The 23785-nt window shown below is 50.3% G+C and overlaps 1 protein-coding gene across 1 annotated transcript in view; it reads left to right on the forward strand.

Annotated features, from left to right (window-relative positions):
* The window catches only part of PNPLA2 (patatin like phospholipase domain containing 2), a 54412-nt gene extending 30708 nt beyond the window's left edge, over window positions 1-23704 (forward strand). Inside the window, exons 4-9 of the mRNA XM_054025333.1 lie at window positions 12412-12621; window positions 13617-13677; window positions 14755-14934; window positions 15786-15918; window positions 16896-17018; window positions 18348-23704. Coding sequence (XP_053881308.1) covers window positions 12412-12621; window positions 13617-13677; window positions 14755-14934; window positions 15786-15918; window positions 16896-17018; window positions 18348-18612 — 972 coding nt within the window. The 3' untranslated portion in view covers window positions 18613-23704. The remainder of the gene's footprint in view (window positions 1-12411; window positions 12622-13616; window positions 13678-14754; window positions 14935-15785; window positions 15919-16895; window positions 17019-18347) is intronic.
* Window positions 23705-23785: the final 81 nt, after the last annotated feature.

Below are 23785 nucleotides of genomic sequence, written 5' to 3' on the forward strand. Positions count from 1 at the left end.
TATCTATCATACCATGTTTCTCCACCACTCTGATAATTCATTCCTTTAAATCCTTCCGGTTAAAATTTCCTGTTACTGGTCAAAGCCTGCCTTCAGGAATTCCTACAGTCACCCTGGCCATTTTTTTTTTTTTTTATTTTAAAAGATGGGTACAATATTTACTACAGACCTGTCCTTTAATTGCTAGCTGCTTAGTCGTGTGCTCTGAAATTGCATCAGAGCTCTTGCGGGTAAGCCATCTGGGGCTGGTGACTTGTTGCTTTATCATAAACTTTTTCTTCTCAACACCAGAATTTCAGATAATGCATCTTTATTGTCTGAGAAGAATAGGTAGGCATCTCCCCAACCTCCTCTGATGGAGATTGGTGCTAAGAAATCCAGTGAGCCTCTCCACAGCATCTGCATCCTCCATAATTATTTTGTTTACTTCTTATCCCCGTCCCACCTATCTTGTATCTGTCTATTTGCACTTCATTTTCTCTTGGCCCTCCTAATTTTCTCCTTGCACATCAATTTGTTGGCTTCACATGAGTTGGGTTTCCATTTTCTCAATGTCTTGGCTCAGACCAGTATGATTAAATGGAACGGTTATTTGTTGCCTTCTTGCTTCCATTCATCTATAGGGAGTATGCATTCCTCTCGGGACTCAGATATGGGATGCATAAGTAGCCTCTGAACTGAGGCTAAGAATTTTCATTGCTTCACATTTGACTTCAGTGTGGTGGTTTTTTTTGTGTTTAAACCCTACTTCCTTATTTTTATTTTTAGAATCCCCTCCTGTTGTCTTGGCACGCTACATAACATTAAGAATATTATGGGAAACTACACAGATGCAAGTGGGTTCCAAATGACTATATCTATATTTAAACATGCAAAGTCTTGCTACACATATTATTCCTGAGGGCATGCTGCACCTAAAAATTCTGCCCCCAATATTTTAAAATGCTGCAAAATTCACAATTTTTATTTGTCAAATACATGTGGAAACTCCAGCATGGCATTGGGGAACACAGGCTACTGGTTTCACAGAGGTGGGAGATTACTGTGCAGCTCCCCCGACTCTACAATGAGGCTGCCCCCACCCCTGACACAGCGCAAGGACCAGGCCTGCCCCAGAAACACCCCGGAGCCCTGCTCCTCCATGCTAGGTGTACCAGGTGTGGGCAGGCAGGCTCAGCAAGGCAGGATCCAAGTGTGGAGTGGCTTAGTGTGGGGGGTACAGGTGTGGGTTAAGAGCATTCTGGGTGGGGGATCCAGGTGTGGGGCAGGGGAGGGGGAATATGGATGCACAGGGGCATGTTGGGGATTCTGGGTACAATGGTAATGGGACTCTGCAGGGGGGTCCAGGTGCAGGTGGTTAGGGCTCAGTGCGGGGGGGGGGGGAATCTGGGGGTGTGTCCAGATGCTGGAGGGATGGGGATCTAGGTGCAGGGGGCTTGTCAATGGGGGGCTCTGCATGTAGTAGGGGGTGAGGCTCAGCAAGAGGGTCTGGGTATGAGGGGGTCTAGGTGCACAGGGGTTAAGTGGATGCAGGAGCAGCTCCCTGTACAGTGATCCCTCCCCCTGCAGCTGAGGAGCAATGGGTGCAGGAAGCAAATACATCATTCTGCTGCAGGGAAGCAAAGAAATCTGTGGGGGACATAAATTCTGCGCATTTGCAGTGGCACAGAATTCCCTCAAGAGTAACATGTACACTGCTGCACTATTGTGGTGGCCTCTGCAATAGAAAACAGGGAGGGCTGCTAAGGGGCTCCCAAACCTTTTTAAAGAGATACTACCCAGTTCCTATACACTTCACCTCCCCTCTAAATTGTAATGTCCAATACTAGTCTCTGGTACAATCCCACCAGGAATATCACATTTAATAGTTGTATGTGGTCACTAGTACTCAGTGGTTCAACTACAGTTACATTCTGAATTAACTTTGTATGGTACTTGGGGTGAAATCAAAACTAGCTTCTCCTTGTGTGGGCTGTAGAACAATTATTGCTTCTTGGAGCAGCTAAGAGGTGTTTATTCCCCTATACCTTGTCCCGCCATGACACTTGCCCAGTTCATATGCAGGGAGTTGGAGTCACCCTTGATTTGTGTCTCATTAGATTCAGTTGCCTTCCTGAACTCCTGCTTATGCTGTCAACCTTATTGCCCTAATACAATGAAAACCTCAGCAGTCATGTTCTGCCCAGTAAATACTATGGGGGGAAGAGACATCTGGCTGCCATGACCTGTGAAATCATTTTCTTGTGGCACAGAGGAATCACCTGGCATGGCTATGATCAATCAGTTGCTACTCTGTACTGCAGGTTTGGAAGTGTGAGGCCTACAAAGCCAAGTTAGCAGTTGTGGGCTGGGTTTATCCTTAATAGCTCTCCTTGAGCTGGGTGAATTGCCTTGGGACATTGTCATCTGATGCTCCTTGCTGTTGTTTTGACACAGAAGCCCTTAAAACAACAATCGTACTTCAGTCAGTGCTATACCATGGGGAGTCTGTTAAAATGCCGGAGTGGCTCTCTTCCCTCCTTGCTAACGGGGGAGTGTTAGTTGGAACTGGGAAGAGGGGGGATTCCCTAAGGGAAAATGGGGTGCAAGTGGGCCACTTGCTATGTAAATGCTGCCCAGGGCATGGGAGGTGAATCAGAATTATCTCGTACAGGCCAGGATTAGGCCTGGCTGTTCATCTGAAGTGGAATGTGCTGACCTGCTATGACAGGCTTGTGGGGAAACTGCATTGCAGAACTGTGAGTGCAGCATGTAATGCTCTTCCTTTGGCTTGTGTTAGCTGCAAAAACAGAACAGTGGTTAAAGCTTTTTGCTGCATCCAATGAGGTGTAGTAGTGGAATTTTTCTGTTCTAGGGGGCTGGCGCCATCCCTGCCAAGGGCAACCGCATGGTTGAATTTGCTGTGTCATACTGGAGACCTGGCAATAGCTGCTGCTGCTCTGACTTCTCCTGTCTGCTTGGGGTGGGCACCTAACCCTACCAACACCTGATGATGATTTATTAGATTATTGCTTTGGCTTCCTTGTAGAGCTGGCCTGGCTCCCCAGTGCTTGCCAAATTCCCAAGGCATGCTGCCCAGTTTATCAGTGATAGACATTGCAGATAATCCAGTAGGTTTTGTCATCTATTAAACCAACCTTTTTTCTGCTGGATTTTCCCCTGCAGGGTTTTCTCAAGTCCCTTGTTGGGTCTAGTTCTAGATCACTTACCTAGGAGGCTTTCTTTCCACCATTTCTGGTAGGGATTCTGTTCCACAGGCTGAGAGCTCTTCAGTGAACACATTTGTCCTGGGCCTCTGCTTAAACATTGCTGCTTTCTTCAGCTGCCTCTGGTGGGGATCACCCTGGACAGTTTCTCTCCCTCCTTGGGCTTTGCACCTTTCTAGGTCCAAGTATTTGCTGTTCCTACACACAAAGGACAGTCCCTGCCCTGAAGAACTTACAGCCTAAACAGACACAGAAGTGTTATCTTGCTTTACAGATGGGAAACTGAGGCTAGAGAGAGTTGAAGTGACTTGCCCAAGGTCATACAGGCAGTCTGTGTCAAAGCAGGGACTTGACCCCCCCCCAACTCTCCTGAGTACCCAGCCAGTGCCTCAATTACAAGCCCAGCCTCCCTCTCATACAGCATCGATGTCTCCCTCTTTGTTACGCAAGCAGTGCGGGCAGTGAGGAGAAAGGGGGCACTAGGCTAATACAAGCAATTGCTGCCCTTTCAGAAAAGTGATTGAAGTGGTAGCCTGTGTCTAAGCTGACCCCTTGGGAGTGTGAATGTCGGAGGGGGCTGACGCTGGGTCTGGTCAGTGCTGCATGAGAACTTGCTGATTGTGCCATTCTGTGGTGGCGTATCTCTGCCAAAACCCTTCATTCCAAAACCACATTAAATACTCAAGGCTTTTTTCCCCTCTAATGTTCTGGATGAGCTGTGTTCTTGGAAGTTAAAGATGTTTTGTCTTTTTGCCACTTGGTTTTGCTGATGTATCAAGAACATAACAGACCTTGACCCCATGAAATGTTATGTGGAGGGACAGATGGGATGAAGCAGTAAACTCCCACACCCCCTTCCTCCAATATAGTTGTGGCTCCCCTGGGTAGCCTTTGGAGTTGGAGAGTTAACTCACTAGTGTGCATGAGGGGAATATACTTAGCATCTGGATTTCATGGCACCCAGCATGCTGCTGGTGAAAGGTGGAGAATACAGCAAGGGCATGGTCACCATTTGCCACACACCACCTTGCCACCCTGGCAAAGAGTGCGTGAGAATATGAGAAAAGGGCTATAGATGCTCATACACGTTACACTGCTCCAAAGCCCACCCTGACAACTCAGTACAAAATCAGGTCATCAAACTGCACAGCCCTATCTGTTCTTCCTCCCCCCCCCCCCATCCAATCTCACAGAACTACCCCAGTAGTTACTCAGACAGATATAGCCCAGGGACTTCCCTTACAGCCTGCGAGGGATAACAACATATAGGCCATGTGCGCATCTCCCATAAGTCCCTCATAGTGTTCCTATCCTGTTAGGCCCCTCAGACTGTTTCTTGTGTGATTCAGCACTCTATGGACTCTTCCTCCTTCTATCATAAAGCAACACTGTCCCAAGCCTGCGCTTGTGGTGCTTTAACCACTTGTCAGTGCCAGTATCCTGCTGGCACCAGAGCAGTCCCATGATGGTGCAGCAGGTAAAATATTCAGGGGGAGGTACACGAGGAGGGTAAAGTTTGTGCTTCAATGAGCAGCTCTTCCGGCCCTAGTGCCTGTAGCAGAGGGGACTGAGACAGCAAAGGCATTTCTTGGCTATTCTTAAACCAACAAAAGCCACTTTCTGTAAAATTGCTAAATATCTGACAGTACTAAACCCACCCAACATGGCCCCTATTTGTAATGTCAAGCACAGTCTGGGCCTTGTAGCCACAGGCTCCACGGGAGCTGTAAAGGGGAGCAGAGCCCTGTGACAAGGAAGGGCCACGTCACCAAGTGGAATATTTCAGGGTGTTCTCTATGACCAGGCTTCAGAGTAGTTCCTTTCCTTACTCCCTTCGGCCCCAGTTCTCCCAGTAAAAGTTCCTGGTTTTGCTATGGAGGAGACCACCAGCCAGGGCCAGCTCTAGGCACCAGCAAAACAAGCAGGTGCTTGGGGCAGCACATTTGCAGGGGGCGGCATTCTGGCCATCCTTTTTTTTTTTTTTTTTTTTAAACTCACTTCTCCCCTCTCTCAACGCTGCAGAAGCGGAGAACCTATGGGACCCTGGGAGCTGTAGTTCCTTGCCTAGCTCCCTACCTATAGAGCCAGCCCTGGAGCAGGGAAAGAACTACATTTCCCAGCAATCCCTTGGCAGCTATCATCAGGAAAGGGAGGGGGAGGGAGTGAGGTAGCTGAGACATGCTGCAGCTTGCTGTGAATGGAGAGCTGGCTGCTAGAACGGGGTGGCACTGTGAGTGGGGGACAAGTGTGCCCAGCCCAAGGAGTAGAAGGGGATATCTGGGGCAAAGCCTTCAGAAGACTTCCCCAGACTGGATTAGGGATACTGGTGTGACCTCACCTTGCAGCCCCCAAAGAAGGAATTGGGTGGACTAAAGGGACAGTGCACCTCTCTATCTGAAGCCTAGCAAGGGAGGTATGTGGATCCCACTAGAATTTAAAATGAAAAGTAAGGGAGGGGAGGCTCTGCTAGAGGACCTGGGCAGCTTTAGATACAGTACCAGGCACGTAGGAGGATTTCCACTTCTGAGCCATGGAAGCAGAAATTGACTTTTCCTTTCCAGATTTAGCTAATATTCAGAAAGGGAATCTAGCACCTGCTGTCCGTTGAACATCTTCAAAATTCAGGAGTGCTCAAGCTCAATTTGGGCAGCTGTTACTTCATTTCTCCCAAATCAAATATACTGATCCACTGTAACTTGCTGTAGAAAAAGTAGAATAAAATTGAGCAAGAAATGCTTCCCAGTGGTTATTAGGACTGGAATTGCTATTTTCAACAGCCATTGCCTTTTTGTTTGGTTTGTTTGTTTAAAAGGAAGACAGTGATATTGCATTGGCAAATTCCCCATAGCAAGAAAGAGTGGAAGAAAAGAATAAAGGCACCTCAACTTTTCCTCATTTATGTAGGACAGTCTTATAATATGCATCCAGATATCCTCCAATCACACAAGCTGAAAATTGTTACACTTTACTGCAATTCTGTAACCATATGGGAACCAATCCTCTCTGTGTTCTGTGCACATCCAAAATTCCTGTTGAATGACCTGCTGTGGGAGCGAGTTACCAGTGACCCAGGGTTGGGACAGCAGGAGGGTGGAGGTTGGGGGGGGGGTGGAGCCCAGGGCTGGGGTGGAGGGCAGCCAAAATTTTTTTTGCTTGGGGCGGCAAAAAACCTAGAGCCGGCCTTGCCACCAGCCACTAAACATTCCTCACCCTGCTAGGTTGGGCCTGTTGCTTTCCTTGTGTGCATCCAAAGGAATTCCATGGGTCTCCCTTTATTGGGGGGGAGGGAGAGTGGGGGAGTTTGAGAACACAGCCCCTTCCTGTGCCCTTGGTTGATGGCTCCATTTCAGCAGGAGCCAAGTGAGGGGCATGACAGTTCCAATTCCTAGCAATGAACATGGAAAGAAGCAACCAGCCCAGTCTTCTCTGGGTGTGCGCTGTATCTGTGTGCTACACAAACAAGAGCAGGGCCAGTAGGCTCCCGCTATGAGATCAGCTGAGGCAGCAGGTGTTTGGGAGAGGAGACATAAAAGGAGGGAAAAGGGTCCCAGAACTAACTCCTGGACAGCTGAAATAAATGTAGCTTGTAACATGCCTTGGAGGGGAGCCAGAGATAGATCCCCCTCCACAAAAGAGGACCCTTGACTGAGACACCTGGCCCTGCCCCAATCGTGGCTGCTCCTAAGGACTGAGAGCTAACCTGCCTAGCAGGGCTGTCACTGCTGGGTGGAGAGGGGATCGCTCAAGGACTCAGAGCCTAGATCAGGGGTCGGCAACCTATGGCACGTGTGCCAAAGATGGCACACAAGCCGATTTTTAATGGTACGCTGCTGCCTGTCAGGGTCCCGGCCGCCGGCCCTGCTCAGCCTGCTGCCAAACCCAGGCCGGCAGTGGGCTGGGTGGGGCTGGTGGCTGGGACCCTGACAGGCAGCAGCCTGCCATTAAAAATCCTGCCCGGCCCAGCCTGCTCTTCTCTGCCCCCCGCTCTCTCCTGCGGGGGCAGGGGACAGCAGCTTGGTCCTGCCGGCTGCTGCTGCAGGGCAGCCTCCACCGGCAGCTAAGCTCCCTCCTCCCCCAGTGTGCTGGGTTCCTGCCCCTTCTCCTCTCCCTGCCTGTGGCCGAACAGCTGATTGCCCTGGAGAGGGAGGGGGAGAAGCAGAGTCGGAACTGCAGCCGCAGTGTGCTCGCTACTCCGGAGAAGGGATGGGGCCTTGGGGAAGGAGGGTGGAATCAGGGCATATCCTCTCCAGCCCCCTGCCATGAGCCGCTCAGGGCAGGGGGCTGAGGGTGTGAGCGGGAGTCATGGGGATGCTCCCAGCCCTCTGCCCTGACTCCTGAACCCCCCACAACCCCAGCTGTGACTCCGGCACTCCCCACTCATACCCAGCTCCCCCACATTTCATGCCCTGACTCCTGCACCCCCTCACATGCCCTCAGCCCTGACTCTTGCACCCCCACACCCCCACCCTGAGCACCAAACAGAAGCTCTTGCACATGCACCCCCCACACACACACACATTCCCACCTGCATCCCTCACACCAAATGGGAGCTGCCCAGGTAAGCACTCCACACCCAAACCTAGGGTTACCATATTTTGTGCCTCCAAATGGAGGACACTCCAGGGGACCCCGGCCCCGCCCCCAGCCCCGCCCATGCCCCCTCCCCAAAGTCTCCGCCCCCTCCCCTGCTTCCCGCGAACATTTAATTCGCGGGAAGCCTGAAGCAGGTAAAGGGGGGGGGGAGGAGGAGGTGCGGCCTAGGCTGGCCCCCCCGCGGCTCCAGCCTGGGTCGGCTCGGGCCCTGGGGTGCCAGCCGGCCCCGGCCGACCACCCCCGGCCCGCCCAGCACTGCCGGCCGGCCCCTGGCGGCCCGGCGCACCCCCCGGCCCCGCGACCCCGGACCGGCTCCCGAACCGGCCCCCCGGCTCGGCGCACCCCCGCAGCCCGGCGCACCCCCCGGCCCCGCGACCCCGGACCGGCTCCCGAACCGGCCCCCAGGCTCAGCGCACCCCCGCGGCTCGGCGCACCCCCGCAGCTCCGCGGCTCGGCGCACCCCCGCAGCCCGGCGACCCCGGACCGGCTCCCGGACCAGCCCCCCGGCTCAGCGCACCCCGCGGCTCGGCGCACCCCCGCAGCCCCGGACCGGCTCCCGGACCGGCCCCCCGGCTCAGCGCACCCCGCGGCTCCCGGCTCGGCGCACCCCCCCCGGCCCGGCGCACCCCCCAGCGGCCCGGCCCGGCGCACCCCCGCGGCCCGGCCCGGCGGCCCGGCGCGACCCTGGACCGGCTCCGCGGCCCGGCGCGACCCCGGACCGGCTCCGCGGCCCGGCGCACCCCCCGGCGGCCCGGCCCGGCTCCCGGCACCGCGCCCCCTGCTCCCCGCCCGGCCCCGCGACCCCGGCCCCGCGACCCCGGCCCGGCCCCGCACCGGCCCGGCCAAAGAGGCCCCGGCCGAGCCCTCCCTCCCTCCTGATTTTCCCGGACATGCCCGGCTTTTGGGGATTTCCCCTCGGACGGGGATTTGAGCCCCCAAAAGCCGGACATGTCCGGGAAAATCCGGACGTATGGTAACCCTACCCAAACCTCCTGCCCCAACCCTGAGCCCCCTCCCTCATTCTAGCTCCTGACCAGACCCTATACCCCAACCCTCAGCCTGCTCCTTCACCCTCAGCTCTGTGCTCAGTGCAGAGAGAGAGGAAGAGAATGGGCTAAAACCAGGGAGAAGGTAGGTACTTACTCTATGTGGGCAGGGCTGGGACCCCAGACCGGCAGCAGGCTGATCGGGGCCGGCAGCCGGGACCCTGGCTGGCAGGAGCCGGCGGACAGAACCCCAGGCCGGCAGTGGGCCGAGCGGGCCGGCGGCGTAAGATCAGCATTTTAATTTCATTTTAAATGACACTTCTTAAACATTTTGAAAACCTTGTTTACTTTACATACGACAATAGTTTAGTTATATAATATATAGACTTAGAGACTTTCTAAAAAACGTTAAAATGTATGACTGGCACGCAAAACCTTAAATTAAAGTGAATAAATGAAGGCTCGGCCCACCAGTTCTGAAAGGTTGCCGACCCCTGGCCTAGATTATAATAGGCTGTGTAGAGCAAGGCTGGGTTTGCACAGGAGTAGTTTTGGCTAGAGATGGGCACCGTGGCAAAGGTGCTTCTGCAGCTGAGCCTGAGCTAGGAACAGTCAGTAGCAGTCAACCAGAGGGCAGGGTGCATAGGCCCGCATATAGGTTCCTTTTGATGAGAGTCCCACTGCACCATCACCTTTGCAGCAGTCAAACATCCTTTTTTGGAGATGTTACTTTATACTGCCACCTGCAGGAAAGCATCTGCTGCTTCACCCTGGCTACAAAACCACTGGCTGTGCCATGGTCTACAACAGCAGCTCTCAACCTTTCCAGACTACTTTACCTCTTTCAGGAGTCTGGTTTGTCTTGCCTACCCCCACGTTTCATCTCATTTAAAACTACTTTATTTCAAAATCAGACACAAAATACAAAAGTGTCACAGCACACTATTACTGAACAATTGCTGACTCTCATTTTTACCACAGAATTATAAAATAAATCAATTGGAATATAAATATTGTACTTACATTTCAGTGATTGTATATAGAGCAGTATAAACAAGTCATATGACATTTTAGTTTGTACTGACTTAGCTAGTGCTTTTTATGCAGCCTGTTGTAAAACTTGGTAAATCTGTAGATGAGGTGATGTACTCCTTGAAGACCTCTGTGTTACCCCTAGGGGTATGTGTACCCCTGGTTGAGAACAACTGGTCTAAACTCTTAGTATACTACTGTCATGACCCAGAACCCTATGGTACTAGGCACTGTACAAACACTGAACAAAAAGATAGTCCCTGACCCAAGGTAGTCAAACATTCAACAACCTCTCATATTGTAAAGCAGACTTCTCTAGCTACTCTCCTTCTGCCTTCCCTTTTCCTCCCCCTGAAATTGTGGGGTTAGCATGTCTCTCCATCTCTGCCTGTACAGGGTGACCCTTCAAATGAGCTGCTGCCAGGATAGGGAATGGTACCCAACAACTGCAGCCGGCTTCAGGCTGGGGATAGAGGAGGACTGTTTGTGAAATACCAGGTGGAGTCGCAGGGCCCTCCCTAGTGACTTGTAGAGGCTGGGTTCACTAATCCCCAGGCAGCGCCCTGTGCAGGGGTCATTTATTGCTATTCCATGCTGTGTTTTCCCCCCTGAGTTTTGTCTGTTCCCTCTTTTATCTCTCTCCCACCTTGCTATTGCTGAGTCCTGCACGGTCACCGAGTTCCGCATATCTGGTGTGTCGAGATGCCAGCTTCCACTCAGTAAACACCACCCAGCCCATTCGCTAATTGCGTTGCCGTAGGAGCCATTGCATGCATTGCCTGTAAATACTGTTGGGGAATCTAGCGCCTCCTTGAACTCTTACTTTTAGGCCCTCTGACTCAGAATTGCCCTGCAAACCTAACAATAAAAAACCTGGGGGAAAGCAACACCCTGGGCTATCTCAGAGGAGTATGCTGTGCAGCCCAGAGTCCCGATCCATGAGATCACCTGGTGGGCAAAAGCACTCAGTCCAGGCAGGAGTAGGAACCATGCAGGTGAACTTGTTCGCCAGGGCCCTGGGAGCCTGCTGGAGAAGTTCAGCATGTGCTGTGTGTTCCCCAGTGGAAGTAGGTGAAAGGCCATCTGTGGAGAAGGAATTTTTTCTGGCCTGTTACATAAGGACGTTAATAACAGTGACAGCGGGGGACTGATGTGAGCTGTGCAGAGATAAGCCACTTGTCTCCCTTCCAGCTAGAGAGAACAAAATGTAAAACGTTTTCTCCTGCCTCCCCTCTCCTCTCCCCCACCCCCAACATCCAACCCTCCCCGGCATTGCACAGCGAAAGATCCACCCTTGTTATGGGCCTGGCTGAAAAGGGAGCCAGAACTTGTGTCCTGATATGGGGCTGGGCTGACTTCCAAAAGGTCTTGCCGGTTTCTTGTTATTATGCTAGTCTGCTTTCAGCCTTGCAGTCCTTTTAATGGACTGCTCAATGGAGCTATGTGCGTGGGCATTTCCCTCTTTCTACCAGTATCTCCTTAGTCTTGCTTGGGTTCTGCTCTAGCAAGCTATTTGTCATCCAGGCATTCCTTTTTGTTAGTCACCTGCCCAGACAGAAGGGTCTCTTACATTGGGGCTGACCCTGCAGTTCTCTGCAAGTCAATGGGAGCCTTATCTGAAAGATTACAGGTTCCTGCCTCTTGCTCTGCAGAAGTCTCTTCTGTCTTACTGCTCTGTCAGCCTAGCCAGTAACATATCCCTTTAGCATCTGGATACTGCTTTCTGGGCCATCACAAAGGTCCATTATGGGAGTCATCTTGTTCAGTCTATGGTTGTGCAAAAGCTAAAGGACGCTTTGAATTGACCCAGTTAGCTAGATCTGAACATGCCAAAGCTGTCTCTCCATCAAGGATAATTAGCAGTAACCGTTGCTATTAAAAGAACATGGTTATTGTGCGCAAAACCAGAGAACCCTCCTATTCCACTCCTATGCCAAAGCTAAACCTAGCCAGCCGATGGGTTCCTTTAAAATGGGCACATATGTGACTTTTACCGCTAAGCAGACAAATTGGCAGCAAAGAGTCTATGCTTTAATTTGTTTTATCTCCCAATTATCCACCAGCAGGCTTCTGTATTTACTAACTCATTTGTTTTAAAATCATTAGATGCGTGGTTTATAGGAATGCTCACAGTACAGACTTCCTTGCAAACTAGTCATGGTGAATGTAGCTTAGGTTAGTGCCACCTGCACTGTGATTGGTCACCTGAGTGTCACCGTATCATTTCTGCTCCTTGATTGGATGGCTCCCAAGCCCCCAAAGAGCACTGATTACGGTTTCTGGTGCAAATACTTTTGAATCCGTATTCACAAGGGGTGACCTTTTTCCTGTCTCCACAAACATTCTTGTGTGACTAAAAATTCTCTCCGGTGAATAGGCACAGAAAAAAACAGTTGGAAAGAATCACGAACTCCCTAGATGGGAAGTCATGGCTGTCAGTCCAGCCACCGTTAGTGAAAACTCTGTTTGTAGTACTCTCCTGGCTTGTGAGTGTGTGCAATAGGGATGCAGAGCGTTGATAGAAACTGGCTTACGGAGGGAGAGGTGCGGGGGGAAAAAAACCCTATCCATCATTTATGTCTCCTTCCCTCCAGAGGTACGTTGATGGAGGGATTTCGGACAACTTGCCGCAATACGAGCTGAAGAACACCATCACGGTGTCTCCGTTCTCAGGCGAGAGTGACATCTGCCCCCGGGACAGCTCCACAAACATTCACGAGCTGAGAGTCACCAACACCAGCATCCAGTTCAACCTTCGCAACCTCTACCGCCTCTCGAAAGCCTTGTTCCCCCCAGAGCCTCAGGTGAGCGCCCTGTTGGGGCAGCAGAATGCTGACTGTGCACCGCGGTTTGGTGGGTGGAGCTCTGGATCCTATGTTTGCATTGACATTTAAACCCCCAGAGTCCATCCCATAGCCATTTAAACAAGCTACACTAGTGTTCTTCCCCCTGGGAAATCCTGAATCCAGGCGCTGGTGGAAACCCTGAAAATATCCTCCTGCGGATGGCTTTTGATTTAATTGGCACCATGCAAGAAATGGGTACCACTTCTGAAGAAGGACGCACATGCACTCAGGACCAATCCGCCCCTGCATTTTAAAAGCCAGTCTGGAACCTTCAGGCATAAGCATCATCTTTAAGCATTGGTGACTCAGAGTGACTGCCCGTCAACCAGGTGCTAGGCACTGTCATTTTTGAATGTGCTTGTTTGGTACAAGCGCCATGGATAGCTTGGACAGTGTGAGCGCTCTCTCTCTCTCTCTCTCTCTGATTCACATGCGCTGCCCACCCCCCTCCCGTTCTCTGGAGGGCTTTATAAGGGCAGATATCCAGTGGACCATCCTGGCTTCTGTTGGTGAAGGATTCCACAACTTACCTACCAATCAGAGCAGCTTACCAGGGAGGCCAAGAGATACTTTTAGGGCTATGTATCGATGTGACATGCCCACTGTGACCTTGGGTTAGAGAGAGCTGGCTCTTGAGGTGCAAATGGCCATGCAGGTGGTGCCTCCTTTCACATGGTGTCCCCTTGCCCCCAAGACTGTTTCTGAACCTTCCCTCCCTCCTTTGCTGCTCAAGTGCCAGGGTGGGGAGCAGATGAAGAGGTTGGCAGGGATGAGTTTGTGGGAAGGGGAAGGATAAGCAATGAACCTCCTGATCAGGTGGGGCAGGAGGGGGATAGAATTCTTGCATTTCCTTTAGAAATCCCAGCCCAGGGCTGAGATCTGCACCACACTCCACCTAACCAAACAACCTTGCGCTCCAACTCCCCAGTGACCCACTCTGTGTCTCTGTGCAGGTGCTCCGGGACATGTGCAAGCAGGGCTACCGGGATGCGCTGCACTTCCTGAAGAAGAATGGTAAGGCACCAAGCTACCTCCTTGCAGTGACTGCATTTTGCTTATGTTAAAGGGACACTGTCTGACTTGGTTAACCCCTTATGTTCTGGGCCATGGGGTTTAACTGTAAGTTGTTGGTGCTGGGGAGGGATATACAGGAAAACTCAAGGCCAAATTGATTCCTAGTGTAACTGCAATGAAGTTCTGCTCCAACTTTACTGGCATCCTGTGTTAACACTGTTTTCATGGCACGCTGCATGTGCCTGTGGTGCCACCTTGCGGCCAGCCTATAGCAGATCAAGCTTACTCATTCATTTTGTCCTGTATGCTTAGCCCCCCACCCGTGGACGTTAAGGAAACAAAGGCAGTGTCTCTGTTATGTTACTGGATGACGCTGCTCTGGGTAGGGTGACCAGACAGAAAGTGTGAAAAATCGGGACAGGGGATGGCGGGTAATAGGTGCCTATATAAGAAAAAGCCCCAAAAATCGGGACTGTCTTTGTAAAATTGGGACATCTGGTCACCCTAGCTCTGGGGAGAAGCTGTGCTTTCTGCCAGCACAGTGCCTCAGTATGGGAGGCCTGCACCAGTGAAGTGTGGTTACACTGGTGCAAATGACCTTCATGTAGGCAAGGTCTGCCAATGGTGAAGTTACAAGTAGGTATAGTCTTGCAGGGTGGGCTGGATCTGTGCCATATAGTAAATCGGAGAGGTTTGGATTAAGCATGGGTCTGATGCACCTGTATGGGTTTGGATTCTGCCTATGGTTCGAGTATATAGCAATAAAAAAGGTGAGAGCAATAACCTACGGTATTTCCAGAGTGTACTGGGAGGCGTTGGTTTATCTGGCTGAGAAAAGCACTCCAGCTTCATGTCGCACCCTAGGTGAGCAGGTATCTAATATATCTTGCTATGCATCATAACACAGGTAGCCAAAATGGCTGCCCGCGGTTGGAGATAGAAGGCCTATTTCATGGCTGTAATGTTAATCCACCCCCTCTTGGTATCAGATGAGGTGAAATCTAGCACTTCAACCAATCGACAAGCAAAACAACTGGCTAAATTGCCACAGTCCCACCACTCACCTTCCCTCCCCAGGTCTCCTTCACCGCCCACGGCCCTCGCGCCCTCTCCTTGCCGTTGAGAACTCTTCAGGGGAGAGGGACCCAGAGGAGGAGGAGGAGGAGATGGGAGCTGAAGACCAGCTGAGGGAGAACGCTGCCCTGGCTGCTGTCGAAGATCACATCTTTGAACACCTGCCACCCAGACTGAACCAAGGTATGGTCCCTAGGGGGACAGTCCAGACTTCTAGCTGCTCCAGTGAAAAACTCTCTCCTCTCTAAGCTGACCAGCATAGCTCATTGGCCTGTTGGGATGTGAATGTTGCTTGTTGACCACCATGTTAGCTAATGTATCGCGTATTGAACCGGAGCCCTTCTCAGCTTAAACCTGGAACCTCTACACCTTGAGCTAAAAAGCCAGGGTCTGTAGTTGAGAGCCATAAAAGACTCGGATTCTGTATAGACTGGGCATCGGGGAGGCGGGGTGGGAGGTCATGTGCAACACATCCTGCCTAATGGGTTATGCTTGCACACCACCTTCTGGGGGACCATAGAGACTAAAATTTTAGGTTGACACAGCTATAGCACTTCAGGTTGTGAAAACTCCACACCCTCCGGCACCGTGGCTGCGTCAGCCTAACTCCCAGTGTAGACACAGCTAGGCTGATGGAATAATGCTCCCATTGACCTACCAACTGTCACTCAGGGATGTGGTGTTCCTACCCTGCGGGAAAAACCCCTTCTGTCACTGTAGGTTGCTTCTATGCTACTTAGCTCTGCCAGGAGAGTCCCTGTAGTATAGATGTGGCCTAAGTGAGCTGGAGCGGGAACTCGCCTCCCCTTTGTGGGAGGGAGGGAAGGAGGTTTCTGGATTTTGCGCCTCATGAGCCAGGTGAAGCCAAATGCTTGAACTCTTTGTCTCCTCGTTTGGAACGGCACATGCTCTGAGTGAGACTTTCCCTGAGGTGAGGTAATTTTTGAAGTTCATGTAGCACTGGGGAGGAGGTGGTGGACAATCACGCTGCATTTGCCAGGTGGCTGGTCTGACCCGTGTTGTTCTGTCCTCAGCCCTTTTGGAAGCTTGCACTGAGAGAAGGGGCCTATTAGTTGGCATCACCAACTTGTTGCCTGTGCGCTTGGCCTCTGCCATGATGATCCCGTACACGCTGCCTGTGGAATCAGCTGTCTCCTTCACGGTCAGGTAAACCTCCCACCTGTTTGCTTGGTAGCACTGTGTAACATGTGATGTGGCCAGTCGGGCATGGATATAGGGCAGGGCTAGGATCTAATCCAGCCCTCCTGTGTACAACAGCTGCCCAGGACAGAGACGACTTCAATTCCTATCAGTCACTGTGTTGGGACTTCAGCCACAGCCCGTCTGACTCACTAGGTTGAAGAGAGCTAGTTGCGTTTGGAAACTTGCTCTGAGAGTTGTAGTAAACTTCCCTAGAGCAGCTAATATGGGAGTGGAAGGATACAAGAGCGAAACTAGGGTAGAGAGGGGTGGCGTTAGCATAGTCCCATCCCTCCTGATTGTTCATGTGGGGGTGGGATGAGTCCTAGAAGGTTTAACATGCCATTGTGGTCTGATTGGGGAAGGGAGGGAGAGGAGGATAATTTTGGATTTGAATTTTGACCCCATTTTGCCACCCTAGGGGGAAGGGGAGAGCAACAAGTCTCAGTGGTTTGTTGGTATTGGTGTAAAGCACTGACCCACAGTATGAAAACAGTGTTTCTGGCTGGAAGAAGGCAATAGAGGCAGAGGAAAACCACTTTCCAAACCTTTAAGAAGGCTTAAAAGTGTAGGGAATTCAGGGATTGAATAGGGAATAGAATATTGAATGTGAAGTGGCCTTTCATCTCTTAGTTACCTCCTCCATGGAGTTCATGAACTAAAGTTGCATGAGATGGCAACATATAGGAGCTGCTGACTGTCATGCCTCAGGGGTGAAATCCATTTATATCTTGCTGCTCCAGGCAAAACTAGGGTGTGCTTCATCAATGAAGTGGTGGAAGCGCCATCATTCAAGTCATTTGATATGAAGCTTTGGAAAATGGTCGTGCATTGGCCCTGCTGGGCTAGGACTAGAGGGTCTGCAAGATGTTTTCCAGCTCTCATGTCTGAAGAAGTGGCCTCTCGGCTAATTGTTCTCTTTCTGTCCCTCCTCTCCTGTTCAGGTTGTTGGAATGGCTGCCGGATGTCCCTGAGGACATTAGGTGGATGAAGGAACAGACGAGTAATCTATGCACCTATCTCATGAGGGAAGCCAAGAAGAAACTGGGAAGCCATCTCTCAGCCAGGTTCTTCTGCTTTCCTCCCAGCCCTCCCTCTGCAGCCATCTAGGGGTGGGTACGGCCTGTGGGAGGGGGGGACACCCATTTCACCTTCTGCTGTGTCACTCTTACTGAATCGACTTGGAGCAAATCAAGAGACCTTGTCTGTTGGGTTGCTTAGTCCTGGGGTAAAGTTCCCTCCTCCCTCCCAGGATGATACTGTATTGAAACGTTCAGGTACCAAAGCAATGGGCGTGGTATAAAAGCCGTACTCACTTGTCCACCCAGCTCCATTTCATAGAAGACGCAGGTATGCCCGTCTGCGTGGCAGTCGCCAGCTTGAGGACTCTGGAGCCTCAAAGCTTCCTCTGAAGATCATTCAACTCAAGTGGCCGTTTCTGCTTAGAGGCCTATGCCTGGAGTAGCATGGGGCAGTGCCAGGGTATTCCAGGTCAGAATGGAGTACAGCTGGGTGGGAAACCGGTTTCTCGTCCCATGAAAACTGTGGAGATTTCAAAAAAAAATTCCCATTCTGCATTGGGACAAAACCGAGGTGCGTGTGACTGTGAGAGACACCCCCCGACCACCTCCCATAACAGCCTGCTGAGGAGGATGCTCATCTTGGATGTGGGAAACCGAGGTTCAAGTCTTGGCTCGGAATCAGGCAGAGCAGCGACTTGAACGTGGGTCTCCCAGTGGAGTGCCCAAAACACCAAGCTGTTGGTTCTTCTGGGATACAGCTCTTTCTCTGTCTCTGGTTTTATCCAGAAATTCTATCCTGGACTTAGGAAACCGTCCCAACAAAAGTTTAATCGAAACTGACTCCCATGGAAAGTTTCCGTTTTGACAAATCTGGACTTTCCAACGGAAAACAGTTTTGCCAAAAAATTCCCAGCCAGCTCTAGTGTTGAGATACTTGAGGAGAGCTCCAGCATTGCTTGTCTGAATTATGGCTGGCCAGTGCCCCGCATGGGCCAGTATGTGGGCTGAGGTTGAGGTGAGAATATAATACTTTATCTAAATAATATTCCTTGTGGTATGGAAAAGCCTAGAGGTCCCGAAGGAGATCAGGATTTCATTGTGCTCAATGCTGTATGTACACCTAGTAAGAGTCAGCCCCTACCCAGAAGAGTTTAAAGTCTAAATATGCAAGATAGACAAAGGGTGGGAGCAGAAATGGATGAGTACAGAGGTGGAGTGATTTGCTCAAAGTCACACAAGCAGGTTGGTGCCGTAATCGGGAATAGAATTTAGGTCTCCCAATTCTCTGTCCGGTGCCCTGGCCACTGTACTGTGCTGTCTGCGTGTCCCTACCCCCATGTATTTAAGTTGTAATCCATGTTCATTGCCTTTCAGGCTTTACTACCATTTTGAGCTCCGAAGGACCCAGAGCCTACCAATCCCCTTGGCCTCTACCTACAGCGAGGCGCTGCCCCAGTGGATGCGAAGCAACCTCTCCCTGATGGACGTTAAGACGAAGTGGGAGGAATATCAGCGCCAGCTCATGCTGGGATTGTTCTGCATCAACGTGGACATGCAGGCCTCCATCTTCCCGCCGGAGGGGCTGCAGATGAGACACTCACAGGCAGACTGTGTGCAAGAGAGCCTGCCACTCTTCTGAGCCCCCCGCCGCAGCCAGGAGGAGGAGGGCGGGTGGGGTCAGACCTGCATCTCAGCAACCTACCACCTTTGAATCTTGCAACCCTGTGATGGGAGCTTCCTCATGAACAAAGCAGTGGCATCCAGTGTAGCCAATTGCTATTTGCCTGACTAGGGGAGGGGCACAGTATTAAAATCAACACGTTTGCTGATGATGACCACTTAGAGCTGTGTATCAGCACCCAGCATGGGGGAGGTGGCAGTCCCTGGCTGTGCTGTAACGGTTCCAATGGGCTCCTCCAGGAGACATACCTGAAGGATGTAGCCTAGATCAGGATGTAGCCCATGCTCTGGCGCTTGTTTTAATTGTCTCCGGTTTTAGATCTACACATTTGTGGCTTTGTTTTTTTTTTTTGTTTGTTTTAAACAATCCAGCACCCTGTGGCTCTTCACTGTTTGTGCTACCAAAAGGTAAAGCAGCCCATAGTGCCAAAGCAGCTATCGTATGGGCCCAAACCCGCCCCTCAACTCTCCTTCACTGGAGCCAAATTTTGACCTCTGTCCTCACTCAAAGCCAGCTCTGACCCTGCTGCTGTTAATGTAGATTTCATTGGCATTGGGACTGTAGAGTCACAGGAGAGAACTGGAACTTGTTGCTCTAAGCTTCCTTCATCTCTTCTTGGTTTCTCTTGCCTCTCTCCTTTAGGGATCTTTGTCTCCATTGGGCTGCGGAGGCCTGAGATCTGTACTGATAAAACTGGCTTGGAATTTTATTTTATTTTTGGGAGGGGGAGACATGAGATGTTCAGCTGAGATTTTTCAGGATTTAGGTGCCTGATTCCCATTCATTTTAATTGAACTAGCCTTAGGTGGCTTTGCAAAATTCAGCCTTCCTTCCCTGGATTGGCCCGATGGCTGCCGTTGGGGAAGGAATGCGAAGGGCTTGTAGGAAGGCCGAAGGTGAAGACTGCACAGTGCATGTTGTGTCCAAGTGGCTTATGGTGGAATGTCACAGCAGGTGCCCAGGAGGTGGTTATCTGGAGGGGGAATGGGTTCCAGCTCCACGGGATCATGGAGCCGGAGAACCCTGAAACCAAATTCCCCGCTGGCGCAAACGGACGGAATTCCGTCGTAGCCAGTGACGTTGCACCTGTGTATGCTTGTGGTGAGTTTGGAACTTAGTGAAGGAGCTGACGTTGGATGATGCAGATTGCCGGTCCCAGAGATGCCTCTGTGTCAGCAAGCCAAGCGGGAGCTGTGTGCCCCCCATTCTGACCGAAGGTGGTGCTGCCCTGAAGGTGACAGTATAGTGTGAGCAAGAGGAACAAGGAAGTTGGGGAGGTGAAGCAAGACGTGCCAAATCCGTGTGCAGGCCGCTGTATCTTTATTTTGTCATTTAAAAGATGAGTCAGTGGGGTTATACCAGAGCTGAACTCTGCCCAGTGTTTGGAAGAGTGCTGCCTTGAAACATGCAGTGTCCCAAGGTAACCCAGTAGCATTCCATTGCACATATGCTTCTAGCAAAGCTGTTTCTTTGGCATGTTCTCTGTGAGAGGATGGGTGTCTAGTCCCACCTGTTGCTTGACTCACTTCTCAGTGGGAGGGGAGAGATGGCTTCCAGTGGGGATTGTATGTACTGAAAAAGCCAAAATCCTAACACTGTGACTGTGTCTGTGACACACAACCATCTTCAAGGTTCCTCTCCTTGCAATGCCTCTGGCTGTGTGGGGCTTCTTTCTACCTCTGCTAGCACAAACAATCTGCAATAGGCCAAAGCAATTGCATGTGGCCTCTTTTGGGAGTAGGGACGCGGGGTGCCTAAAGTTCAGCTATATACTGTATACATAGAATAGTGACTCATACAAGGTTCTCAAATGCCACTTCGTAAAGCAAAGGAGATGCACCCAGAAACTCTGATGATTGGCACGTGATAAATAACTAACAGCTAGAAAGTCCGGGAGAGCACCCGTGTCCTGGACCTGATGAGAAAAGGTGTGTCTCTTCCTGAAGGTGAGGTTGCATGCTGCTTGCTAGCAGCCATGGCCTGTGTGATACGCTTGGTGTGGGTGGGAGTGTCTGCCTCTACCAAAAGGAGCATTGCTATAATGTCTATAATGACGTGCACCATAGAGACCTTCTGGCAGAAAGCAGCCAGGAGCTCACCGGGTAACTACAGCATTCATTTTGTGATTGCCATCTGCAAGCAGGACTCTGAGGGTGGAGCGTCCCTGGTGGTGGTGGACCTGTCTGTTCCCACAAAACACTGGTCTGGAAACAAGCTTGTGTGATTTAGAGTGTCCCCTTGCCAACCTTCAAGTGACACTACCTGCATAGCGCAAGTGCCTGCTCAGTTGATGAAATGGGCCTGGTATTTGTCTCTGCAATAGTCCAATCTAGCCAGTTTTTCCCCATTCTGTATTTGTGAATTTGTTTTTTCTTCCCTAAGCATAGCACCTTACATTTGTCTTTGTTTAATTTCATTTTGTTGTCCATAGCCCAGTTCTCCAATTTATCAAAATCCCTCTGAATTTTAGCTCTATCCTCCAAAGTGTGGGCAATCCCCCCTCCCCCGTGTTGTGCCCTGTATCATTCCATTAATCATTACTCTTTGTTTGCAATTGTTTAACCAATTATGTATCCACTTATAGTAATTCCACTGAGCCCACATTTCTCCGGCTTACCTATCAGAATGTCACGTGGGACTGTCAAAAGCCTTGTTGAAGTCCAGGTATATTATGTCCATCGCATTCCCCCTAAAACCAGTTACCCTGTCAGAGAAGGAAATCAAGCTGGTTTGGCATGATTTGTTCTTGTTATATCCATGCTGGCTGCTAGTTATTACCCCTTCATCCTCCAGGTATTTGCAAATTGAATGTTTTATACATTGCTCTAGTAGCTTCCCAGGTATCGAAGTCAGGCTGACTGGTCTATAGTTCCCCGGCTCCTCCTTTCCCCCCCTTTTTAAAGATGGGCACTACATTAGCCCTTCTCCAGTCTTCCAGGACCTCTTCTGTCATCCATGAGTTTGTAAATATTATTGCCACTGGATCTGAGATTTCTTCAGCTAATTCCTTCAGTACCCTCAGGTGAACAGCATCAGGCCCCATTGATTTGAATTAATTCAAATTGATCAGAAGATCTCAGACGTGTTCTTTACTTATCCCGATCTGCATCCCTTCCCCTTTATTGTCTATGGTAACTTGGCTAGTCGTCCGGTCACATTATTTTTTGTGAGAAGACTGATGCAAAGTAGGAGCAGCTCTGCCTAACTATCCTCTTCTGATACCAGCTGACCTTGTCCAGTGAACAGCTGACCCACACCATCCCTGATCTTTCTTGTATGACTGACATATTTGAAGAGCCCCTTCTTGTTATCTCTAACATTCCTTGCCAGCTGTAACTCATTCTTTGGTTAGACAAACATTGATCAGCCCAAAATCTGAAGTGCCCAACACAAGAGGACACTTTGAAAACTTGGCTTGAGAGAAACCAACTTTGATGTGCATCACGCAATAGTTCAAAGCCCTTGAATGTGGTGCTGCTGGTTCTAGTCAGCGTGTGGCTTTAAGAAGTGAGAGAGAACCCTTATTACATTGAGCCAATCACCTGGGATCCCATGCAGGGTACTTCCCTACAGCAGATTGCTAGTGCTTTGTCTAATGTCTTGAGCCACGTAGCTTCCACCACTTTCACACCAAGGTTGTGTGTCTTTGAGGGTCCTTTTTGCTTTCTGTAATGTCAAGCTTATTAATATAGCACCTTAGCCCACGTGCACAAGAAAATAAATATACTTATGTAAATACCACTTGCTGCTTGTAATGAGGCACGTAATGAACTGGTGTATATAACCAATGACTAAATTATGTTGTGCTGTATAGTTATTTTATGTTATGCACAACACTGCATGTCTTCTGAACCTGCTCTGTAAGCCACAATGAATGTATGGTATGCTGCGTTTTTGTGGTGTCTGCCTCAATGCTAATATTATTGCAAGTGGCTGTTAAAGGGGAGAGGATTCCCAACTCTTCTCTGATACTCAGTGGTCCTAGGGATTGCTCCCTTCTGGAAGATCATAGGGGGCCAGAGAAACTTAGCGCTCTCCAGTCACCTAGGTCATCCCTCTGCCAATGCAGGGCTGTTACCAGACTACAATAAAGAGTCTTCCTGCTTCTGTCTGGTTTTCTAGGACTTCAGTGATGAGACTTCCAGCACTTCCCATGGGAGAAAGGGCTCTTGTGTTCACAGGGGTGTGTGGACAAGGTTCCTGCTGTCTGCCTTGCGCAGTCCTCTCTAGTCAATGCTATGTTGAGCTTGCACGCGTCCCATGAGCTCGCCATTCAGAGTGCATAAATACATTTTTCTCAGGCAAGAGCTGGCATTTGATTTAGGAGGAGATAAGGAAACAATGGACTAGCTTGGTCAGTCACATGTATCTGCCAGTTCAGCACTGTGCTGGACTCCACCGCATGCCTTCTTTACACCGTGTTGCCAGCCATTCCTTTCCTTGTCGCGCTCCCCTTCACACTCCCTACCTCCCCCTTTCCACTCTCCCTTTGGAATCTGCCTTTCTGAATGCGGCTGCAGAGAGTTGTTTCTCAACATGCTTCATATCAGGGAGGGAAACGAGAAATCTATCTCACACACACACACACCCTCTGTGCAGGGCTCCACTACAGTAAAACAGTCTCTAATTCATTAGCACCCTCACCCTGAACTGATACACTCAGGCCTTCCACAAAGTGCAGGGAACCGCAGATGCCAAGTACAGGTCTAGAAATAAAACTTTTTCTGTTTCAGTGTTTCACTTGCAGTGTATAGATGAGAGCTCTGTATGCCAGCTCCTCCTGAGAGCTCTCCTGCTGATGAGGTGTGCTAGTGCAGAGTATGTAGAGTACTGCAGGAAGTCAGAGCAGTGATTAGACCATAAGCAATTGATTTATTTACACAGCAGTGTCACTAAGTAGCACTCAGTCACTTGAATGTTCAGCATTAACATTTTGATGCCTTTTTTCCCCCCTCCTGTTCTTGTTTTCTAATGTTTTTTGCTGAGGAAAGTGTAACTATTTATTTTGGCAAAAATATACCTCCTAATAAAAACTTTCTAAAAATTCTCAGCTGGGGTGATGGCTTGCTTTCTTCCCATTTCTACTAAAAGTTTATGAAAGATTTTAAATGCACTCCAAGATATACATTGA

The sequence above is a fragment of the Malaclemys terrapin genome, chromosome 4 (genome assembly GCF_027887155.1).
Source record: "Malaclemys terrapin pileata isolate rMalTer1 chromosome 4, rMalTer1.hap1, whole genome shotgun sequence".
NCBI classification, from domain to species: Eukaryota; Metazoa; Chordata; order Testudines; family Emydidae; genus Malaclemys; species Malaclemys terrapin.